Below are 23531 nucleotides of genomic sequence, written 5' to 3' on the forward strand. Positions count from 1 at the left end.
AAAAAAAAAAAAAAAAAGAAAAACAAAGACATCAAGATTGTCCCTGCAGAGCCAGAGATTTAGTTCAGTGCTGCCTCCTGCCTTGCAAGCACAAGAACCCCAGTTCAATGCCCAGTACCAAAACAAACAAACAAACAAAAAAGATTATGGGTGCAGTTGGGCATGGTAGAACATACTTGTGATTACAGCACTTGGGAGGCTGAGACAGGAGGACTGCCATGAATTCAAGGACAGCCCAAACTACACAACAAGACAGCCTGTCCCCCAAACAAGAAAAGATTGCAGCTGGAGATGCAAAATGGAGATGCAATGTCTGGGCTTGCTTGCCTCGCTAAGGGTTAAACTGCAGTTTGAGATTTTACTGTACTTAGCACCAGTTGGTCCAGTAAGTGCAGATAAGCGTCAGATGCCCAGAACATCTGGACCCATCCTAATATACTTTTGCTATGTGACTCATTTCCCTATTTTTTGTCTTGACTTTGAGACAGAGTCTCCCCATGTAGCACAGGCTGACCTTGAACTCACTATATATCCATGGCTGGCCTTGAACTCAGTGATCTTCCTGCCTCAGCCTCCCAAGTGCTGAAATTACAAATGTGAACCACCTTACCTGGATCGTTATTGAATCAATTTTCACTAAGGGATGATTCTTGTAATCCTATAAATTGATTGTAGTCTGACCCATGTTGTACCCTCGATGTGACTTTGCTGTGTAAATTACCCACCATAACAGCATGGAGAAGGCCCTCACCAGATATCAAATGCCACTGCTTTAATCTCGACTTTCCAGACCTTGAAGCAATGAGAAAATGAATTTTTTATTTTATAAATTGCCAGGTACTTTGTTATAGCAGCACAAGTGGACCGAGCCATAGTGCAAATTTCCTCAGTCCTTAAGACACTTCCTTCCTGAGGACCCAATTCTTTTTGTTTTTGTTTTTAGACAGGGTCTCACTATTTAGCCCAGGCTGGTTTCAAACTCACACCCATCCTCTCAGCCTCCCAAGTGCTGGGATTAAAGGCCTGCGCCACCACACCCAGCTGGAGGACCCAATTCTAAAGTGACTTTCTTCATAGGCTTTATGGCAAATGGACACAAGTATTTTGCTTTTCGTTTTTTTTGGTACCGGGGATCAAACTTGGGTCCTTGCGCTTGCAAGGCAGGCGGCGGAACCACTGAGCTAAATCCCCGGCCCTTGGACACGAGTATTTTGATAATTACCCTTATCCTAAAATATATCCTGCTACTAAATGACATATATTTCTTGTCAATCTTTCATGGATTTATGTCCTCGACTAGATATGTTGAACCAGTGGCGGAGTTAGGGAACCTGTTTTTTTGTGAAACAGAGAAGGCACTCAAATTTTGGGGCTTGACTGAGAACTGGATATAGTAATTATGAAAATGAATTAATTTCTAAAATCGGGTATAAGTCCTTTAATAAGCCTGGAAGTATAAAAGAAGGATGAGCTTCAGACACAGCTAAATGGAAAGATCTGGTGACCGTACTCTCAAGTGAAATCAATCAGACACACGTTTATTTTTTTTTTTAAAGTATCTAATTTTATTGTTTTCACATTGAAGTAATTTTCCAAATAAGACAACTAGGGTATTTGCCTATATAAAATTCATTGTGCCTATTTGTCTTATTATATAATATAGAAAAGTAATATTCTTGACTTATTCTCAGGCGCTGAGCCAGAGGTGTGTTTATTTTCTTACTGTATTTGTTTTCTGTAAGGGACACACACGTGTTAATACTGCATCGTTTCGCTGATGTGCGAAACAGAAAGAGGAGATAAGGGACTAAAATGTACAACAGATATTGGGACATGGGAAGAAAATGTTCAAACGGAAAGGGGAACTAGGGAGGAGGGAGGAAGGAGAGAAGGGACAAGAAAAAAAGTGAAATAGAAGGGGAAAATGGAAACAAAGCTTGGAGGGTCTTGAGGGGAGAGGGGAATGGGAGAAAAAAGAGACAGGATGTATCATGGAGGGGTGCAAATTCCCTATGAGTATTATCATTATGTATGCCTAAAATGTACCAATAAATGTTTTGCTATAAAAAAATAAGCCTGGTAGTATGATTTGGTCATAGCAACATCTGGCCACCTGCAGGGGGACCTGTGCTTAATGCACAGCTGTGGGAGGGATGAGGTCAGTCTCAAAAATTTCGGAAAAATCTGCAACCTTTACAAAGCGTTCTGTCATACTACACCATTACCTGGCCTGAATTGTTCTGCAGCCTAGGCAGCACAGAGAAGGTTCCAGATGGGACCTAGATGTACTCTGGCAATTTCCTCTTCCGTCACAGTAAATTCTCACAGGTTAAGCAGAAGGGCCTGGTGTACGTGTTTCAACTCCATCCCCTTCATCCTGCTCACCCCTAGGGCAACATGCTTCAGGGATGCTAGGAGAAGCTCCGGATTGACCGCCCTATCCTTCCCCATCAGGCCTTATCATAATGTTTGGGAGAAGGCAGGGAGATCAGAATTGAAGAGCCTTGGTTCCCTACCATGAACATATTCAGCTGCTCTAAGGTCAGGCCTGGGCACCCCTCCAACTCCCAACGGATGGGATGCCACCTGTCAGGGGCGGGACAGGTGAAGGCTGCGACTTAGAACGAATGACTTGAGGGGAAGGTGTGAACGTAAGGGAGAAATCTGTTCTCTGGAAAACGTCAGGCGGTGGTATAGACGGGAAAGGGCTGAACTCGAGTGCCCGGAAGGTTTCAGCCCTCACGGGGAGCCGGATCGCGATGAGCGGATCGGGCCGGCTCCAGAAGACAATGTCGACGACGTCGCGGAGGGACCGGCAGCCCGAAGAAGGCCGGCCGGCGCCGCTCCCTCCCGGAGGGAGAAATCTGTTCTCTGGAAAACGTCAGGCGGTGGTATAGACGGGAAAGGGCTGAACTCGAGTGCCCGGAAGGTTTCAGCCCTCACGGGGAGCCGGATCGCGATGAGCGGATCGGGCCGGCTCCAGAAGACAATGTCGACGACGTCGCGGAGGGACCGGCAGCCCGAAGAAGGCCGGCCGGCGCCGCTCCCTCCCGGGGAGGCCTTCACCGCGTCCACCAGCCCCTCGGCGCAGCGGCGCATCTGGCCGATGGTGTCCGCCGCCTTCATCAGGTGTCGGTACCTCTTGCCCACCATCTGCCGCAGCCCCGCCTTCTTGTGCTCCAAACAGGGCCCGACCTGGCACTTTAGCCTGCGGATTTCTTCCGCACCAGAGAATCGAAAAGCGCCTCGGGGTCCCGCAGAGCCAGCAGATTCAGGGTAGGGGCGACGGTGGCTACCCTGAAGAACCAGTCACCGGCGACCACTTCCGGCCATCAGACCCGCCCTCGCCGCCATCTTAGATGAGGGCAGAGGCACTTCCGCCCCGGGACCGTGTTTGTTCCGGCTTCCCGGGCCAAGAGGACTGGCTCTGGAATATGGGCGGCGGGGAGTGATCATATACTTGCTAGCCAACATTCGTATCTTCATGGCGCATGTGGACCCTTTCCTCGTGAGAGGTCAGGTCAATTATCATAATTAAGCATCTGCAGTCTGGTTGTTATTCCCCCTCTAGATCCTTGCGTTCCCACAGGCAATGGCAATGCCAGGATAGGGGCGGTGCCTGGGCGATCACGTGACGCTTGCGTTCCCATTGGCAATGGAAATGCCAGGATGAGGGCGGTGCCTGGGCGATCACGTGATTTCGGTGTCTGTGGATCCTTTTTCCCCCCACTCCCCTGCGCGCGGGTGCTGGGTTCCGGTGGAAGCGGGCGTGGACGAGCCGTCTGAATAAACTGAGTAGTTTGCCTTCCGGCTAAAGGGTGGAAAGTCTTCCCGGTGTTCTTTGAACCTTTCCTTTTTAGAAAAGAGCTTTGCAGTCAGGTTCATTATTCAGATATCTGCAGTCTGATTGTCATTCCGCCTGCATGTATAGACCCGGTGGTGCGTGCTTGTAGTTCCAGCCACTCTAGCGGCTGAGGAAAGTTTGAGGCCAGCCTGGGTAAGACTACCTCGAAAAAGGAGAGGATGGGAGGTGAGGAGAAATTGTTTGTTTGTTTTTGAGACAGGGCCTCGCTTTGTAGTTCACGTTGGCCTTGAACACACTATATAGCCCAGGCTGGCCTTGAACTCTGAGTATCAGCTTCCTGTATGCTGGGATTACAGGCATGCGCTATCATGCATGGCATTCATTTTGTTGGTGTGAAACAATTTTTTTTTAGACCAGGTCTGCTATATAGTTCAGGCTGGCCTTGAACTCACTTGTGTAGCCCATGCTAGCTCGATCCTCCTTCATCCTCCCACTTACTGGGATTACTGGTATGCACCATCACACCTGGCTGTCAGTACAGATTCCGCAAGGTGCAAGGGTACCAATCAGCCCCATTCTGGCGAAGGGCACGACTTGCTGTGGTGACTCCTGTCACCTCTGTCAGGGTCTGTGAAGGCTGGAAGTGACATCACATGCAGTAGATAAGTGGTTTCTGGGGACTAACCCTCGCTGCAGGTCCTGCAAGGTGAGGGCATGGCAGGCACGAAGTGGGGCTGGCTCAGATTGAGCTAGATTCTTTTCAGGCTTGTAGAGACATCTTGCCCTGGAGGAAGTGGGCCTTTCTGGATCAGCTTTCTTTTGTGTGTGTGTGTGTGTGTTTTCTTTTTTGGTACCAGGAATTTGGGGGGGGTGTAACCAGGAATTGAACTCAGGTTCTTGCGCTTGCGAGGCAGGCGGCAGAATCACTGAGCTAAATCCCCAGTCCCCAGGAATCTTCACTCGGGACATTGTGCTTGCTAGGTAGGAGCTGTGCTGCTGGGCTACATCCATGGCCTGTCCATCTGCTTTCTTCTGGGAAGTTTTTCTCCATTCCAGCCAGTTACACGGCAGCTGTCAATCATGCCCCCCCCACACACGTAAGGGGACATACATAAGATTGTGGCAGGGGCAGTTTCAGTATCTCTTCTTCCTTACCTTGATGACTGGCACAGGGACGAGCATGTGACCTGTAAGACTGAGGTGACCACTGAAGAACTAAGACTCCAGGAATTCACATTATCGTGCTATCCTTCCCACACTCACTGAGTTTGGCCCAGTGGGGTCAAGGAAATGCAAAGAGTATGAGGTGCTCTTTAGATTCCTAAGTACCTGTAGGGAGAACAACAGGGAATAAAAGAAACAGGCACAGTATACAATTTTCTGTGGGGGACGAAAGGGAACTCCAGTGAACGAGCTTCCCTAAACTCCAAGATGGACCAGCTTTTATTATTCGCCAAGAAGTGCAGGGGAGGGTGTAGTATGCTATCCGAGGAACAGCGACTGTTGTAAGATTATATTTCAGGGTTGGGAATTTAGCTCAGTGGTTCCACCGCCTGCCTTGCAAGGTCAAGGTCCCGAGTTCCTCCCGGGTACAAGCAAGATAGGGACTAAGTTTAGCATCTCAAAGGGAAAAGTTAAGGTCTCGGGCCTGTGGGGCCTGTAATCGGGCCCCTCACCAATCTATGCGTATCATGGCTGGTCCCAACAAAAAAGAGTTGATAAACGCTTGGCCAATGGGACTGGCCCTCTCAGAACACTCATCTTTGAAATCAACCAATAACAAATGTTTGGGGGGCTGTGGGGAAAAGGAACCCTTCTCCACTGTTGGTGGGAATGTAGACTGGTGCAATCAGTGTGGAGATTTCTTAAAAAAATAAAACTAGAGGTTCCATTTGACTAAGCTATACCTCTTCTTGGCATCTTCCTGAAAGAATTAAAAGCATCATACCACAGGGCTATATGCACACCGATGTTTATAGCAGCACAGTTTGTAGTAGCTAAATCTTGGAAACACCCCAAATAAATGCCCATCAGCTGACAAGTGGATAAAGAAGATGTGGGGTTTTTTTGTTTGTTTGTTTTTTAATACAACGGAATGCTGCTCTGCCATAAAGAAAGATGAACTTCAGACATTTATGGCTAAATGAATGGACCTTGAAACCATACTTTTATGTGAAATAAATCAGACACACGTTTAAATACCAGATTGCTTCTCTGCTGTGAGAAACTGAAAGTGGAAATAAGGTCTGAAATGTATACTGGATGTTGGGAAATGGGAAGAAAGTGTTCAGTTGGGAAGGGGAATGAGGGAGTAGGGAGGGAGAAAGGAAGGAAGGGACAAGAAAAAAGTGAAAAGGAAAAATGGAAAGAAAGCGTTTGTACATAGGGAGGGGAGGGAGTTTGAAGGGAAACGGGATAAAATAAAATTTCTAAACAAAACAAAACAAAAAAACCACTCATCTTTGAGCTGCCATGTGAAACTTTTAAAATGTTCAAGTCCTTTGTTCCTGCAATTCATTTTCAGGAATTTTGTCTACTGGGATGGTTTCCAAACTGTTCCTTGTGGGCCACTGGGGTCCCATAGAGGTGCCTGTTGGTTGCCCCAAATCTCAGTCCTGCCACCCCTGATCACTAGCAGCCATTGTAGGACGTCTCACTGCACCCTGGGAGGGAGCCTAGTATAATTTGAAACCTGGAAGTGCTCAGGCCCTGGGTGTCCAGTCCTGTGCAGGAAGGGCCTGCATTGGCCTCCACCTTTGGGGTCACCTCTATTCTCACATGGGTGTCCTGTCTTTCAGACATGATGAGCTCCAACCTTCTTTCAGTTGTCAGCTGCTTAAACAAGACAGTGTCCCAATCAGGAAGAATCGGTGAGGGGAACACAGTGGGACCAAGTTAGTGGGCAGATCCCCAAGAGGGCTGGGGTTACAGGTGTACGCCACCACACCAGGCTTGAAAACACTCAACTCAAAGGATTCTATTAGAGATCATTTCCCACAACCTCATTAGGTATGGCTAATTACCTAGTACTTTAGTTTCCTTCAGAAGGAAGATGATCCACCACCTGCCTTGCAAGAGTAAGGACCCGAGTTCGATCCCAGTACCAAAAAAGTCCAAAACAAATAGAAATACAAACAAGAAACAAACAAACAGAAGCAAGATGAAACCAGCGTTTATAAAGAGACCATACTGTCCACCCGATAACCCCATCCTTAGGACTTTACTCTAAAAATACACTTAAATAGAAAAGCGCTTCCCTGTGGGACATTGGATCTTTGGGGCTGGACTAAAAGAACAGACCCAGAAACCTGCCATGGTGGGTGTGGGGAAGTGGTGTTTGAGTTGGGTTTTGTCGGATCTCGAGCTCCACTCCTGCAGACCTGAGCTAGCGCTTTAAAATTCGCGGGCCCGCCTTGCGCAGGCGCAGTACTGCTTTAATCTCACTGCGCATGCGCAGCGACGTTAGGCTGGCACCGTTGACGTCCTTGGCGGTACCCACCAGCAGCGACAAAACCTTGTCGGCTTGGGAGGCTAGCTCTACACCCACGACTGAGCCTTCCCATGTAAGCAGGACCCAGCATAAAGGAATGGATGGAGAATGCCGTCTTCTTGCTACCTGTGAGGTCAGAGTCCTGCCTTATCCACCTTGTCAGAGGCCCCACCGGACTCAGGTAGGGAGGAGGAAGCTCTTGACAGCCAGCGCCTGGCGCTTCCTAGTGTTCTTCTCCACGGGGTGCTGCCTCTTTAGGAAGTGGAAGGCTTCCTTCCTGAGGATGTGTTTTGAGTCGCACCCCTCGTGGAAGGGCTCGGGCAGTATGAGGGGACGCGTGGGTCTGTTTCTGGGACGAGATTTCCTGGGGGCCACCGCGCAGCATTCTTTGTTCACCGTATTCCCGACTGGCCTTTTCGTTTCAGTCCTGGTTCTCCTAAACGCCACTGGGCCCATCCTGGTTTCTGTGCTGTCAACACACTTATTTTTTAAAAATAAAAATTTATTTTATTCCATTGCCCCCTCAAGCTCCCTCCCTTTCCTATGTACAAAAGCTCTTCCCATTTTTTCTTGTTTCTTCCTTCCTTTACCCCTCCCTGCTTGAACACTTTCTATTTCCCAACATCCATTATACATCTCAGTCTTTATTTCCACATTCAGTTTCTCATAGCAGAAAAGCAATCTGGTATTTAAACATGTGTGTCTGATTTATTTCACTTAAGAGTGTAGTTTCAAGTTCCATCCATTTAGCTATAATGGCTGAAGCTCATCCTTCTTTATGGCAGAGTAGTATTCCATTGCATTAAAAAAAGAAAACTCACACCTAGGGCCAGGGATTTAGCTCAGTGCCACCATACCTACCTCACAAGAGCAAGGTCCTGAGTTTTCCAGTACCAAGAAAACAAAACAAAAAAACCCAAAACCACTTGTCAGCTGATGAGCATTTGGGCTGTTTCTAAAATTTAGCTATTACCAACTTTGCTGCTATAATGCATATATATTATATATATAATACTATATATGCATATATAATGCCATAACACTATGATGCATATATCACTGCGGTATGATGCTTTTAATTCTTTTGGGACCATACAAGAAGAGGTATCGCTGGGTCAAATGGACCCTCTAGTTTTAGTTTTTTGAGGTATCTCCTCACTGATTTCCACAGTGATTGCACCAGTCTACACTCCCACCAACAGCGGAGAAGGGTTCTTTTCTCCACAGTCCCTCCAGCATGTTATTGGTTGATTTCTTGATAGCAGCCATTCTTTCTGGCTCAAATCTCAGTGTTGTTTTTATTTGCATCTCTCGACCAGTGATGTTGAATATTTTTTCATATACTTGCCATTTCTGATTCTTTTCTCTTTTGGTTTTTTGAGACAGGGTCTCACTATGTAGTTGAGACTGACCTGGAACTCACTATGTAGCCCAGGCTGGTCTTGAACTCACACTGATCCTCCTGCCTCAGCCTCCCGAGTGCTGGGATTACAGGCGTGCGCCACCCCGCCTGGCCTGAGAAGTGTCTTTTTATTTTAGATGCCCATTTTTGCAGTGGGTCTTTAAATTTGAGGGACCTAAGTTTTTTGAGTTCTTTATATATTCTAGATAATAGTCCTTTATCTGAATAGCTGGTAAACATTTTTTCCTCACTCTGAGTTGTTTCTTCACTATTGGTTTCTCTTGCTGTTCAAAAGTTTTTTAATGAGGTGTCAGTTGTTCATTCTTTGTAGTATTTCCCATGCAGTCCGAGTTTTTGTTTTTTTGTTTTTTAAACGGGATTTGAATATGGGGCCCTTGTGCTTGTGAGGCAGGCGGCGGAACCACTGAACCAAATCCCTAGCCTGATTCTGGGTTTTGTTCATGGTTTTTGCGTACTCTATGTCCTCAAGCGTTGTACCTATTCTGTTCCAGCAGACTTAGTATTTCTGTCTTAATATCTAGAGCTTTGACCCATTTCAATTTTAAGTTAATTTGTGGTGAAAGATGCTGGTTTTTCCAGAACCATTCATTAAAGAAGCTTTCTTCCAGTGAAGGTGTTTGGCTCCTTTGTCAGAGATAAGGTGGCTGAGTGAGTGTGTGTGGAGTTGTTTCTGCATCTTTTGGTCTCTTCCACTGATCCTCAGATCTTTTTTTTTTTTTTTTTTTTTTTCCCGTTCATCACATGCTGTATTTTTCTTTTTTTTACCATGCTGTTTTTATCACAGTAGCTTTGTAGTGTAATTTCAGGTCAGGGATTGTTCATCACATTTTACTGAGCTAGCAAGGCTCAAAGAGCCCAAAAGGCAGGTGGCTGGAAGCTGCTTTTCCAGAAATCTCTATTCAAAGTGGGTTAAGTCTATGTCCATACCGCCCTAAATGTGCCTGATCTCATCTGAAAGTGAGTTCAAAACTGAGATCCTTTGTTCTACTGGGATGAAGTAATGAATTCAGTAACAGGCCAGTATTTTTGTCGCTCTTTGGCTTAGACTGCTTCCAAATGCAATGCCACACCGATCCTCTAGATCCATTATACCTTTTTTTTTTTTTTCTGAGACAGTGTCTTGCTATGTAGTTCAAGCTGGCCTCAAACTCACAGTGTTCCTCCTGATTTAGCCTCTGAGTACCAGGATTATAGGTGCATCACCAGGGTTGGCTAGATCCATTTTGGTTTTGGTTTTGGTACTGGGGATCAAACTCGGTCCTTTCGAAGCAGGTGGCAGAACCACTGAGCTAAATCTGTAATGTGACACTATAGAGGTGAAACCCAAATTTACTGATGTAAAATCTCAAGTTATTTTATGTGACCTTTTGAGAAATCTTTGCCAGAAGAATTCTGGCTTATATTTAGTTTTATGTGGATTTAAATTGTATAAGTTTCACAAACTCTGTCAGTGTCACATAAACAATGCTTTACCATCATCACTTCAACAGTGCCTGTTTGAAGTCCCTTCAATTCCCAGAAAATGGGGGGAAACATTCTTTAATGCACTGTAGAACACCTTAACGTGCCAACCAATTTTACTTTGGTAGAATCCCTGGACAGTAACTCATTGTGTGCTTCTATGTATACTACCCTGTTCAACATCCTCATCCATCCTGATCCACTTTTTGGCACTGAAATAGTCACCTGTCAGACTGCCACCTGTCTTGCAAGAGCAAGGTCCCAAGTTTGATCCCCAGCACCAAAACAAAGAAAAAAACAAAAGAAAAGGGCTGAAGGTATAGTTCAGTGTGAAGGCCCTGGGTTCAGTCCCTAGGATTGAAAACAAAACAAACCAAAAACAAACAAACAAACAAACAAAACCCCACCTGTCAGACATGCTTTAAGTTTTAGACAATGATCTGCCTGTTTTTTTTGTTTGTTTGTTTGGTACTGGGGATCAAACTCCGGACCTTGCACCTGTGAGGTAGGCGGCAGAACCAGTGAGCTAAATCCCCAGCCCTGACCTGCCTGTTTTCAACCTGTTATCATCTCTCATAGCCGCTTAATACAGATGGTACTGGAAAGATTACTGATAGAGCAATGAAGAAAATGTTCAACAAATCAATGTATAGCTAACATAATGAGACCCTGTCTCAAAAAAAAAAAAACAAGGGGGAGAAAAAAATAAAAATACCAACAACAAAAAGTCTTATGGATTTGCACATTTGTACACAGGCTGCTTACTAGCAATACCTACGGGTTAAAAACTCAGAGGAGTTTCTGGACACTCACTTTCCCAAAGAAGACTCTATAGTTCCTTTTCTTCTGCTTCTGGATCTAAAAAATTCCCTGACTTGTCACTTCTCCTTGGTAGGATGTTTTCCTCCGTTACTTATGAAAGGGCTGGCAGGCTGGGCATGGAAGCAAATGCCTGTAATCTCAGCCCTCAGGAGGCTGACACAGGAGGATCTTAGTGAGTTTGAGGCTAGCTGGGGTAACATAGTGAGTGCAAGGTCAGCCTGAACTACATAGTGAGAATTTGTCTCCAAAAAAACAGGGTGGGAGGGCTGAGCATGTAGATCTGTAGTAGAGTACTTGAAGGCCTGGATTTAATCCCTAGTACTGCAAAACAAGCAAACAAGAATTTAAATGTTAATCACATGATTTTATGGAAATCTTAATTGACAAAGTACAGTCTTATCAATGTAATCACCTATTCAGATTTGTGAAATAGCACCATCCATTATCTGACATCTACCTATAAATTAGAAAGCTGTCTGTAGAAACAACAATAGTGGCTATCTGGTACGTCCATTTTATTTTACTTTATTGTTTTGAGTGCTGGGGATGGAACTTGGGCCCTTGAGCTTGCCAGGCAGGCAGCGGAACCATTGAGCCAAAACCCCAGCCCCCAGCTTTCCATTTTAAAGTGAAATTTTTGCCAAAAAAAAAAGCAATACTCCACAACTACAATCATCAAAGTAAAACTGATTCTGGAAAGAGTTCAATGGATCAGGTTGGGGGTGTGGCTCAGTGGCTGAGCATCTTCCTAAGCCAGTGGTGGCAAACCTATGGCATGTATGCTAACAGCGGTCTGTGTGTATCACTGAAAGCCCTGAAAGGTTCACCCAGATTGTGGGAGGCCCTGAGTTTGATCCCAAGCACTGCATAAAAAAAAAAAAAAAAAGAAATCACTGTTGGGAAAAAGAATGCTAGAGCAGGATATTTAGTTTCTCAGTCTCTCAAAAACACAGATTACTTACAAAATATAACAAGAAGTACCTGTAGAGTAGAACAGTTTGGTAAACCTCGCCTTGGATGGTAGGCATCCTGATTCTGTGTCTTTACAGCATTCCGTCAAAAGCTTCTATGTGACTCTAATGTTGTAATAACTAGACAGATCCAAATTGTGGGACACTGCAAAGTAACTGGTCTAAATTCTTTAAAAATGCAATGGCTAGGGAACTGTTCCACATTTTAAAAACGTGAAAACTAAATGCAATGCATAATCATTGAATGGATCTTAGGGAACAAAAAATCCAGCTATAAATGGCATAAATGCAACAATTATAGAAATATATAAAGGACAGACATCTACATAATATTAATGTCCTACTTTTGGTTACTGTACTGTAGTCATATAGAAGAATGCTCACATTTTAAAGGAGCTGAATTATTTATAGGACTAAATTTAAAGAGTCTGAATGGGACTGTAATCCCAGCACTCAGGAGACTGAGGCAGGAGGATTGCTGCAAATTCAAGACCAGCCTAGGCTTCACAGTGAGTTCAAGGCCAGCATGAACTATACAGCAAGACCTTGGCTCATAAAACCAAAGGGGAAAAAAGTAGACATTTTAACTATCAGTAATTTACTTCTATAACACGTAGAAACCAAATTATTAGGGCTGGGGATTTAGCTCAGTGGTTCTGCCGCCTGCCTCGCAAATGCAAGGTCCTGAGTTTGATCCCCGGTATCAAAAAAATAAAAACCAAAACCAAATTATTAAACTTTACAATAAAGATTTGATAAGCCCTGTACAGTCAAAAGGGTACAGGGAGTCTCCCTGCTGACCTTTCCCTAAAACAGATACTGGGAATTGAATCTAGAACCTTCATACTGAAAACTATATACCCAATCCTTTTAGGACAGTCTCACTGAGTTGCTAAATTGCCCAGGCTGGGTTGACTTTGTGATCATACTGCCTTAGCCTCCCAAGTGCTGGGATCACAGGTGTGCGCTAACATACCTGGCTACTTGATTCTTTTCTTTTGGTACTGGGGATTGAACTCAGGACCTTGTACTTGCTAGGTAGTTACAGCGATACTGAGCTACATACCTAGCCCTATTTGTTTGATTCATGACAAGTTAATTTTCACTACAGAAACCAATTTCAAGTAGAATTAAATCAGTAGCTGTCAAGAACAAAATGTCAATGTATAAATTAAATGCCAGTAAATTTAGTTGCTTGTTTTCTCTGAAAAAATTTACAAATAAATGAAAAATTTTAATCAGTTGTGGGTATCCTGTCCTCGCCATCCCTCACATACTGGGGATTGAACCCAGGGGCCTTCTCAGTGAGCTTCATCTCCTAGCCCTTGCTAAACTGTGCAGGGTAGTCTCAAACTTGGGATCCTCTTGCCTTAGCCTCCCAGAGTGCTGGGATTATAGGCATAGCCTACCATGGCCAGCTTTCAGTATGGATTCTTATAAATAAAATAAAAATTGATAAAAGTATGAAGATCCTCAATAATCTTAGCCCCTATAAAATGGATATTTAAATCATAAAGAATCCATTATTTTAGAGCAAAAAAATTTTTTTTGGTGGTACTGGCAATTGAGCCCAGGATCTTGCATATGCTAGGCAAACACTGTACTACTGAACTACAATTTCATCTGAGACTCCCAATTTTTCTTTTTCGTCACCTGGGCTCAAACTCAGGACCTTGCACTTGTAAGGCAGGTGCGGTGCCACTGAGCTAAATCCACTGCCCATGGAACTCACAACTGTACAATGCCTAGATATCTGCAAATAATTCTTAAACAGTGTAGCAAATGAAGATAAAAAGGGAATACATATTGTGGAGACCTGAATTTTTTCTACCAAGAACTAAATCACCTCAGTTAAAATATTATATAGAGACAGTATGAGAAGGCTGGGGATTTAGCTCGGTGATTGTGCTGCCTGCCTCGAGAGCGCAAGGTCCTGAGTTTGATCCCCAGTACCCTCCACACCCCCCAAAAAGACAGTATGAATTAAGATATTGTTATTTGGTTTTTCTTTTCGTTCAAGACTACAGAGAGATTAAGAATGATCATTAAGAATGATCAAGGGAGGGCCAGGGATTTAGCTCAGTGGTTCCATCGCCTGCTTTACAAGAGCAATGTCCCGAGTTCGATCCCTGGTACAAAATCAAAACCAAACCAAACAAAAAAGAATGATCAAGGAAGCCAGGTGTGGTGGGGCATCCTAGTAATCCTAGGACTCTGGGAGGCTGAGGCAGGAGGGTTGCAAATTCAAGCACAGCTTGATCAACTTAGCAAAACCATTTCTTTCTTTTTTTCCTCGGGGTACCAGGGATCACAATCAGGACCTGGTGCTTGCAAGGCAGGTGCAGTGCCACTGAGATAAATCCCCAGTCCAGCAAGACTATTTCTAAACAAACAAATGAAGGAACTGGGAATGTAGTTCGGTGCAAAGGCCCTGGGTTTAATCCCCTGTACTGGAAATAAAACAAAAACACAAAACAACTGAGGAGAACCTGTTGGTTACATTAAGTACATGACTTAAAATGAAGCCTGTAAATCCGTGCTCTAGAATCATACTTGAAGTTTCCTTCTGTCCTAAATCCAAACAGTTAAACTAGAAATTCCACTGCCAATCAATCTATAAAACTATTTTCAGAATTTTTATAATAATACATTTTTATAACCTATACTGGCTGGTATCATTGTCAGTTACTCATGGTGCTAATCTAAGAACAAAGCAGAAGCTATTTTTTAACCCTTAGGTCTGGAAGGTGAGTGGAGGTAGGTAAAGGACAGGAAGATCGCAGGAGGCGGCACACGCCTGTGTGAGGTAGGGTCCTTCTGTCCTGCTGTGGCACTTCTGCTTTTTTGGTACCGGGGACAGAACGCAGGACCTTGTGCTGGTAAAGCAGGTGCAGTGACACTGAGCTAAATCCCTGGCCCTCAGCACTGACTTCTGTCTCAAGCACAAGCTGGTGCTGGGGCAGCTGCACACTGACGGAACTATATTCTTGTATTTCAACAGTGATTTTGAAACTATTCAAAACACATGATAAGAAATTAGACTTTTATCAATAAGTTTACTTAAAGTCAGCTCAGTCCCATATTTAAAAGTTCATAACCTGCCCTCCACAATGTCCATGGTCTAGAACAGGTTCAGGAAGCCTCAGGAACATCAACACATGACGATCCAGGTACTCACTGACACTTTCCTCTTGACACTGGGAGATGGTCACAGACAAAACCTTCCTTGCCTGGATGAGGCCAAAGATTTACATAAAAGCTTCATAAAATGTCGATGAAGAAAATACTGGTAATGTCAGAAGAGTTCCAGCACTTCAATTGAATATAATCCTCTATTGTTCTTTTCTTGATTTAATTTCTGTAGCTCCCGAAAACTTACTTCAATCTTGTTGAGCTCAGAATAAACACTTATCTGAAAAACAAAAGTTTCAGAGTTTTACCCTAACTTCTACATATAAATAAGTTTTCCACAAGCCAGTTGTGGTGGTGCATGTCTGTTATCCCAGCCCTCGGGAGGCTGAGGCAGGAGGATTGCTGCAAGTTTGAGACCAGCCTGGGCTACACAGTGAGTTCCAGGGCAGTCTGAACTACATAGTGAGACCCTGTCTCAAAAAAGAAAAAAAAATTTTTTTTCCATGAGTACTTATGACTTTTCAATGAACAGTTATCTTGGGGGTGCTGGGGATTGAACTGCATGTTAAGCACACACTCTAACCCCTGAGTAGACCCACAGCCCCTCTATGAGTAAATTAAAAGAATAAACTGTAATTTAGAAGCACAGAATAGAATCAGTATATATTAAATAATCACAAACCTGGGATTTTACAAACTTGTAAAGGTTTATCAGTAGCCTTTTTGCTTCTGGTATCATTAAGACAACAGTAAAATTAGCATCTAGAATTAGACATATCCAATCCATAATCTGAGGAGAAACAGAAACAGGAAAGTTAAGACTAAGCTTAATTCTAGATTAATTTAATTTATATTACAAAGTCCATAATTATTATAAACTGGTTCAAGAGAAATAAATTTCATAAAAGTCTAATTTAGAGATGAATTTCTGAAAACTTTCTGCTTTTGAGGCAGGAGGGTAAGGGTAGTGAGCCCAGCTTTGGCAGCATGGCAAGACCCAATGTCAAAATAAAAAAACGGACACAGAAAACGAAACCACGAATGGAATGTACTAGAGAACAGCACGACTATTTTATAATTTTAGAGTACGAAGAGCATTAAGCATGACATGATCTATAAAAGGAAAGCTTAATACATTTCAATAGCATAAAAATATGTCCATATCAGAAACTCAAAAGCTACACTGAAAAGAATAAAAAGATAAATCACAGTGAAAAAAAAAAAAGACTAATTTCCTTAAAATACAAAAAATGTTGGGCCAGGGATTTGGCTCAGTGGTTCTGCTGCCTGCTATGCAAGCGCAAGGACCTGAGTTTGATCCCCGGTACAAAAAACAAAACAAAACAAAAAACACCAAAAATGTTTTATAAGCAAAAAAAAAAAAAAAAAAAAAACAAAAAAAATTTTAAAAAAAAAAAAAAAAAAAAAAAAAAAAGGAAATACAATAGAAAAAGGACAAAGAATTTGACTCATTAGCTCTCAGAAAACAAATTAAAATACAGAAAGAACTTGACTCATTTGCTCTAGGAAAACACATTAAAATACAGAAACATGTGTTAGCTATTTGGCATAGAGTAAACGACAATTTCAGTCTACAGGAAGAATGGGAAAATAAAGGCTCAAATCTTGGTTATGGTGGTGGGAGTGTCACAACTTTTCAGAAAGGTAGGCTAGTACTCTGAAAACTAAAAACTAAAAACACCTGCTGGGGATTTAGCTCAGTGGTTCCATGCCTGCTTCACAAGCACAAGGACCCAAGTTTGATCCCAAGAACCAAAAGAAAAAGGCAAACCCAACATTATAATAGTAGATTTTGCAGGTTGTTTGGTTTAGGTCTGATTTCTATTTTTATCCTTTTCCTTTCTGTATTTTAACTTTTTTTTACCAATAAGCACAAACATGGAAAAAAAACAACAAAAAACAAACAACACATGCACCCTTTCATCCAGGAACTTCAACTGTGGGAATATACCCAACAGCTGTTCTCCCCTAAATATAAAAAGATATTTTGCTGGGTGTGGTGGGATTAGAATCCCAGCATTTGAGAGAATGAAGCAGGAGCACTACCAATGTGAGTCCAAACTAGGCTACACAGTTGGAGACCCTGTTTCAAAACAAAACAACCAAAAAGATACCTGTATAAAGATACTCACTGGCTGGGCGTGGTGGTGCACACTTGTAGCCTCAGCACTTGGGAGGCTGAGGCAGGATTGCTACGAATTTGAAGCTAGTGTAGGCTACATAGTGAGCTCAAGACCAACCTGAATTACAGAGCGAGACCCTGACTCAAAAAAAACAAAACAAAAAAACAAAGATACTCGCTGAAGATTTGTTTATATAACAAAGGCTGGCCTCGAGCTCACAAAGCAATCTTCCTGCCTCAGCCTCCAACATGCTGAGATTACTGTACAGCTGGTGGGATTATAGGAATGCACCACCACACCAGGCTTGCATTCTTATTCTTGGGTTTGAGGGGGACAGCCTACTTACTACCTGTATAAATCTTCTTTGTCCTCTCCCAACAAAGCTGAGGAAATTCTTGGCAAGGGTCATAATGAAGAATCAGGAAATTATATAGAACCATGGATCTAGAAAACTACCCACTAAATTGGGAGACCTCCACATAAATCGCCTGTGGTCTATGTATATAAAGAGGGAGGAGATTCACACGGTCGCCTCATTGAAGGGACAAGGAGAAATCAGTTACTAATTCCAGGTGCTGACACTGCACACAAGCTCCTGTGCAAAGTGAAAAATGATGTGACCTGGCTCAGGGTTGGAGGGCGTATTCCAGGAAGAGTCATAGCAGCATTCTCACTGCACTTCAGGTAAAGGAAGTACAGATACTGGAGAAACAGCTGGAAGAAAAATAAATATTTATTATTTTGGTAGAATACTTTTTCCTACATATAAACTGATAAAGATACTGGAAAGAAATTTCAGAGGTCGATTTGAACTACACATCAAACTCTGGTGGCAAAGAAATGAAGTCTGCCAACACCGAGGAGCTCGTCTGGTTTTGCAAGCAATTTATGCTATTTTCAAGTAACAGAGAAGAGAAATTTTTCCTCAGCAACTGTTTTTACTGTCTACTCGTTTATAACTTGAATGGCTTAACTTGGACTTAGCCTGGCTAAGGAACACACCGAGTTTTCCCACCCAAAACCACTCTAGTCCCCTAGGCACCATTTTTCACCATAAGGACTGGGCGCATCTTATTTACATAAAGCATTTGGTAAGAGTTAGAATGCCCCAACAGTTGGTCAGAGTGAAGCTGCACAACTTAAACCAAAAATAAAGTTCTAAAAAAAAAAAAAAAAGTTCTATAGGACTTCTAAGAATACTTACAGTGATATCCTGTGCAGGGATATCCTTCAAGTGAGGCAGAAGAAATGTCTCACTGTATGCTGAATGAAGAATGCCATTTCTATTTGGGACTAAAGGAAAAATCTTACTTCAATAAATAAAAGTTGAGCTGGGCACTGTTGTGCATACTTGTACTCCCAGCTACTGGGAAGGCTGACGCAGGAGGACTGCTAAGTTTGAGGGCAGCCTGGATAATTCAATGAGAGTTCATCTCAAAATAAAAAGGTCTGGGAGCTGGGTGTGGTGGCGCATGCCTGTAATCCCTGCACTGGGGAGGCTGAGGCAGGAGGATCCCTGTGAATTGAGACCAGCCCGGGCTATGTAGTGAGTTTAAGGTCAGTCTCTAAATAGTGAGATGCTGTCTCAAAGAACCAAAAAAATGGATTTGGCCCACACCACCACCAGGGGAGTAAAATAAATAAAATATTATATATATATATACATATATATATATACATTACTCCAGTGAAAACATGAGTAATTTCTTTCCTAAATTTATGCAAAAGTGCTACTTATCTATATCACTGAACACTTTTCTAATCATTTGAGTTCATCTGGAATACTTCAGATAGACACACACACACACATATGGTACTGGAGATCGAACTCAGACCTTGCACTTGTGAGGCATGAGTGGCACCACTGAGCAAAATCCCTGGCCCTACTTCAGGTATTATAAATAATTAGTGGGCTGGGGATTAGTTCCTTGGCAAGTACAAGGTCCTGAGTTGTATTCCCTGTACTGGAAAAAATTAGAATTTGCTTAGAATATTACCTTTTAGACTCAACAGAGCTTTGACTTTAGTGTAGTTAAATCTTAGCTGGGCATGGTGGCGCACGCCTGTAATCCCAGCACTCGGGAGGCTGAGGCAGGAGGATCCTGTGAGTTCAAGACCAGCCTGGGCTACATAGTGAGTTCCAGGTCAGTCTCAACTCCATAGTGAGACCGTGTCCCAAAAAACAAACAAACAGGGCCAGGATTTAGCTCTGTGGTTCCTGGTGCCTGCTTTGTAAGTGCAGGGACCTGAGTTCCATCCCTGGTACCAAAAGAACAAACCAACCAACCAACCATCTTTTTTGTGTGTGTTTTTTTTGAGACAAGGTCTCAGTCACTATGTAGTTTAGACGGGTCCTGAACTCACTATCTAGCCCAGGCTGATCTCGAACTTGTGACAGTCCTCCAGCCTCAGCCTCCTAAGTACTGGCATTACAGACATGTGCCATCATGCCTGCTTAAACTGAACCTAATTAAGAAAACAAGTTTAAGCAAATCATTTGAATGTACAAAAAAAAATGGAAGAATATCCTTAAATTATGTAATTTCAGGACTGGGGATTTGGCTTAGTGGTTCCACTGCCTGCCTTGCCTCCCAAGTTTGATCCCCGGTACCAAAAACAAAAACAAAACAAAAGTAATTTCTTCTTTGTTCTTGCTTGGCATAGGACTGTCCCTAGAAAGCCACGGGGGAAGGGAAACTATGTTCAAAGGATACAGTAGAGCTGCTCTCTTGGGTATCACAGGGCACAAGGCAGTCTCTTCGGTTGAATCCTGAGGCTTTTCATTTAAGTCCTGCTTACAGTTGCTGCAATTATTCTCTTCAGGATTGAAGCCATTTTGAAGAATTTCAGGTTGCTCTTTCATCTTCTCATCTTGTTCAGTATTACTATAATAAAACACTGACTCCACATTGATACTCATTCCTTGAAGACTGTCATCACCAATGCTATGATATTAATTGAAAGCAACAGGTTAATTCTTATTCTTTGAACTTTTGGTGGAAAATTCATTTTCCAAGCATTCAAAATTTTAGGAATCAAACAATACCAGAGATTTAAAATGCAGTGAAGGAAAAAGACCTCTGGATTCTCACTTACCTCAAGAACATTTTTAAGCAAGCGCATGTGACAGTCTCAGGGATGTCAGGGAACTGCTGCAGACAGAGCTGTAGCATCTGTACATCTTTTCTTTCTAAGGCAGTGTCCATTAAGCCAGGGCACAAGCTAAGACAAAAATATCAGAACCATTTTTTATGTTTATAAAAATGTCAACTGTAAAAGACAAGGTCTAAGAGTTATGCATGTGAAGTTTGGGGTACATGAACATCTACCTGTAGGAAAGCACGTGAGTCTGGATAAGCTGCATCAGACAGTTCCGGGGATAAAATGATGGCTCTGCTTTACATCTGCCCAGGAGTCCTGTTATTATGTCCCCAATTGTATGAAAGTCAGGTGTCCACTTAGCCAAAAATTTACGCAGTTCTACTTCAATGTATTTTTCTGAACCATTCTGAAAGGGCAGAATTGAATTCCGGGTGGCGCATTACTAAATGTCACTCAAGTTAAAATTTCCTAGCACAACATTTTCTCAAATCACTAACAGTATAAATGCATTCCTATGAAACAAGTCCACACAATAATTTGTAAGAAAAAACTGCAAAGGCTGGGGATTTGGCTCAGTGGTTCCGCCACCTGCCTTGCAAGCATAAGGGCCTGAGTTTGATCCCCATTACCCGCCTCCCCCAAAAAAACCTGCAAAGGAAAAATATGAGGGTTCAGAAATCCTGTTTTGTTTTCGGTTGGGGGGATACTGGGGATTGAATCTACCAGTGCTTCACCACTAAGCCATGTTCCTAGGATGCTCCTCTCCCACTTTATTTTGAGATAGGGTCTTGCTAAATTGTCCTGGCTGGCCTTGAACTTATAATCCTCCTGCTCAGCCTACTGAGTAGCTGGGATTACAAGTATGCACTACCATGCCCAGATGAAATCTAGTCTCATTATCCTCTAAATAAAATTAACATTAATGTAGTACTGCACTGACTGACATTTTATTTGTATATGAATATTTATTCACTAAACCATATTTAGAAATTAGCACCCAGAAATACAAATATTTAGAAAGCCGAATTACAGGCTAGGTATGGTGGTATGTGCCTGTAATTCAGGATTCAGGAGGCTGAGGCAGGAGGATCATCGCAAATTCAAGGCCAGCCTAGGCTAAATAGTTCAAGGCCAGCCTGAACTACATAGCCAGGCCCCGTCTCAACACCTTCACCACAAAAATAAAAAAAGAAAGCTAAATTACAAACACATTCAATGCAAAGTTCAGCAGGGACAACTTTATGTCAATACCAGAACACTGATTTCATGAGACAATAGTGAAAGTCAAGCCAAAGTTTTGGATAACTCTTACAATCTTACAAGCTGGGTGTGGTAATACAGTAATTCTAGCACTGGGGAGGCTGAGGCAGGAGGATCACCACCAGTTCAAGGCCAGCCTGGTCTACATACCATGACCCTGTCTCAAAAAAAAAAAGATATAACAGAAAACTGGATGTGGTGGTACACACCTATAATCCCAGAACTTCGGACCAGCCTGGGCAATTTAGCAAAAGCCTATCTCAAAATTAAAAAAGCAATGGGAATGTAGCTCATTGGCAAGGCCCTAGCTTCCAACCCCAGTACCACACACATAAAAAGGATATAATACAAATGTTAGTTATAAAATGTCAGGCCGGGGATTTAGCTCAGTGGTTCCGCTGTCTGCCTCGCAAGCATGAAGGTCCCAAGTTTGATCCCCAGCACCCAAAACAAGCAAACATAAATAATGGAACCTCTAGTTTTACTTTTTTTCTTTTGTTTTGGCACCAGGGATTGAACTCGGGACCTTCTGCTTGGAAGGCAGGCGGCAGAACTGAGCCAAATCCCCAGCCCCTAGTTTTATTTTTTTGAGGAACATCACTGATTTCCATAGTTGCAGACAAGCTTGAAACCATACTGAGCAGACTAGATGTTATTGATTTGGCTTATGAATGTGGCTACTGATTAACTTTATGAGTCTCTCCAAGGCCTAAGTGTGAACTGCTAATTGACTTTCGGCTGGTGTATGGAGATGGAGACAGACTTCCCCGTGCCAACAGTCACAAGTGAAGTCTCAGTGATCCATGACATTGTGACGTCTCTAATACCAAGAAAACACTGCAGCTGAGGAATTACGTCTCGGTGCAACCATTCCTTAAGGGCAGGGCTTTGGCTCAGTGGTTCCACTGCCTGCCTCACAAGTGCAAGGGCCTGAGCAAATTCCAGTACCAAGGGGGTGGGGCAGATCAAACATTGTTAGATAACAATGGCAGATGGCTTGTTAGCTATGACCTGCAAGATAGCACAGGTGCCTTATTACCTCTGACATGGTTTTCACAGGTATACATACTTACTCCCTTTTCCCAAGCCTGGCAGTGCATTAGTTTGCCTATTCCACATCTGCCTTCACACCCCTTTGCTATGTTGTATAATCATAAATACTAACTAATCTAGAGCTCTTGGTCTTAGCCAGGACAGAGCTAAGATCAGGTGGTCTTTAGCTAAGAAAGAGCTAAAGATCAACTCCCAGTCCTCCAAGTAAACTATTATACATTTGTTATTCTTTATTCCTTATTTTTTGTTTATTTTTATTTCATCCCCTGCTGTCCCTTCATCAGGTGACTGGGTATCCTCCAGTGCCTGGTCAGGCTCTCAACCCGACACACAGTGGCTGTACCTCTGAAAGTAATAATTTTTAATAAATGGTGCTAGAAAAACTGGCTTTCCACATGCTGAAAATTAAAACCAGACCCATATCTTTCACTATGCAGTAAACTAAAATTGAAATAGATCTAAGGTCCAAATATTAAGAGAAACACTAAAACTACTAGAAGAGAGAATAAGTAAACTCTTAAAGACATTGGTATAGGCAAAGACTTTATGAACAAAACTCTGATCGCACAGGAAATATCACAAAGAATCCACAACTGGATCTCATTAAAAAGCTTTTGCACAGAAAAAGGAACCACCAATGGAGTGAAAAGAACCCACAGTGTGATAAAAATATTTTTGCCAGTTATTCTCAAATGAATAATATCTAGAATATATAAGAACTCAGCCGGGCATGGTGGAGCATGCCTGTAATCCCAGCACTCGGGAGGCTGAGGCAGGAGGATCGATGTGAGTTCGAGACCAGCCTGGGCTACACAGTGAGTTCCAGGTCAGTCTCAACTACATAGTGAGACCCTGTCTCAAAAAACGA

General features: G+C 42.9%; 1 protein-coding gene and 1 long non-coding RNA gene across 2 annotated transcripts in view; one reads left to right on the plus strand and one right to left on the minus strand.

The window, feature by feature from the left end:
• The first annotated feature begins 7295 nt into the window (after window positions 1–7295).
• LOC104857089 overlaps window positions 7296–23531 on the plus strand; it is a 78049-nt gene continuing 61813 nt past the window's right edge. The window contains exon 1 of the long non-coding RNA XR_778781.3: window positions 7296–7476. This is a non-coding gene — a long non-coding RNA (uncharacterized LOC104857089). The remainder of the gene's footprint in view (window positions 7477–23531) is intronic.
• The window catches only part of Nol11 (nucleolar protein 11), a 24369-nt gene continuing 15231 nt past the window's right edge, over window positions 14394–23531 (minus strand). The window contains exons 12-18 of the mRNA XM_010616796.1: window positions 20578–20756; window positions 20345–20470; window positions 19963–20193; window positions 18453–18531; window positions 17870–17962; window positions 15787–15894; window positions 14394–15384 (exon numbers count right to left, since the gene is read on the minus strand). Of these exons, the coding sequence (XP_010615098.1) occupies window positions 15268–15384; window positions 15787–15894; window positions 17870–17962; window positions 18453–18531; window positions 19963–20193; window positions 20345–20470; window positions 20578–20756 (933 nt within the window). The 3' untranslated portion in view covers window positions 14394–15267. The remainder of the gene's footprint in view (window positions 15385–15786; window positions 15895–17869; window positions 17963–18452; window positions 18532–19962; window positions 20194–20344; window positions 20471–20577; window positions 20757–23531) is intronic.

Source organism: Fukomys damarensis, unplaced genomic scaffold, assembly GCF_012274545.1.
Source record: "Fukomys damarensis isolate Sample0158 unplaced genomic scaffold, DMR_v1.0_HiC HiC_scaffold_23, whole genome shotgun sequence".
NCBI classification, from domain to species: domain Eukaryota; kingdom Metazoa; phylum Chordata; class Mammalia; order Rodentia; family Bathyergidae; genus Fukomys; species Fukomys damarensis.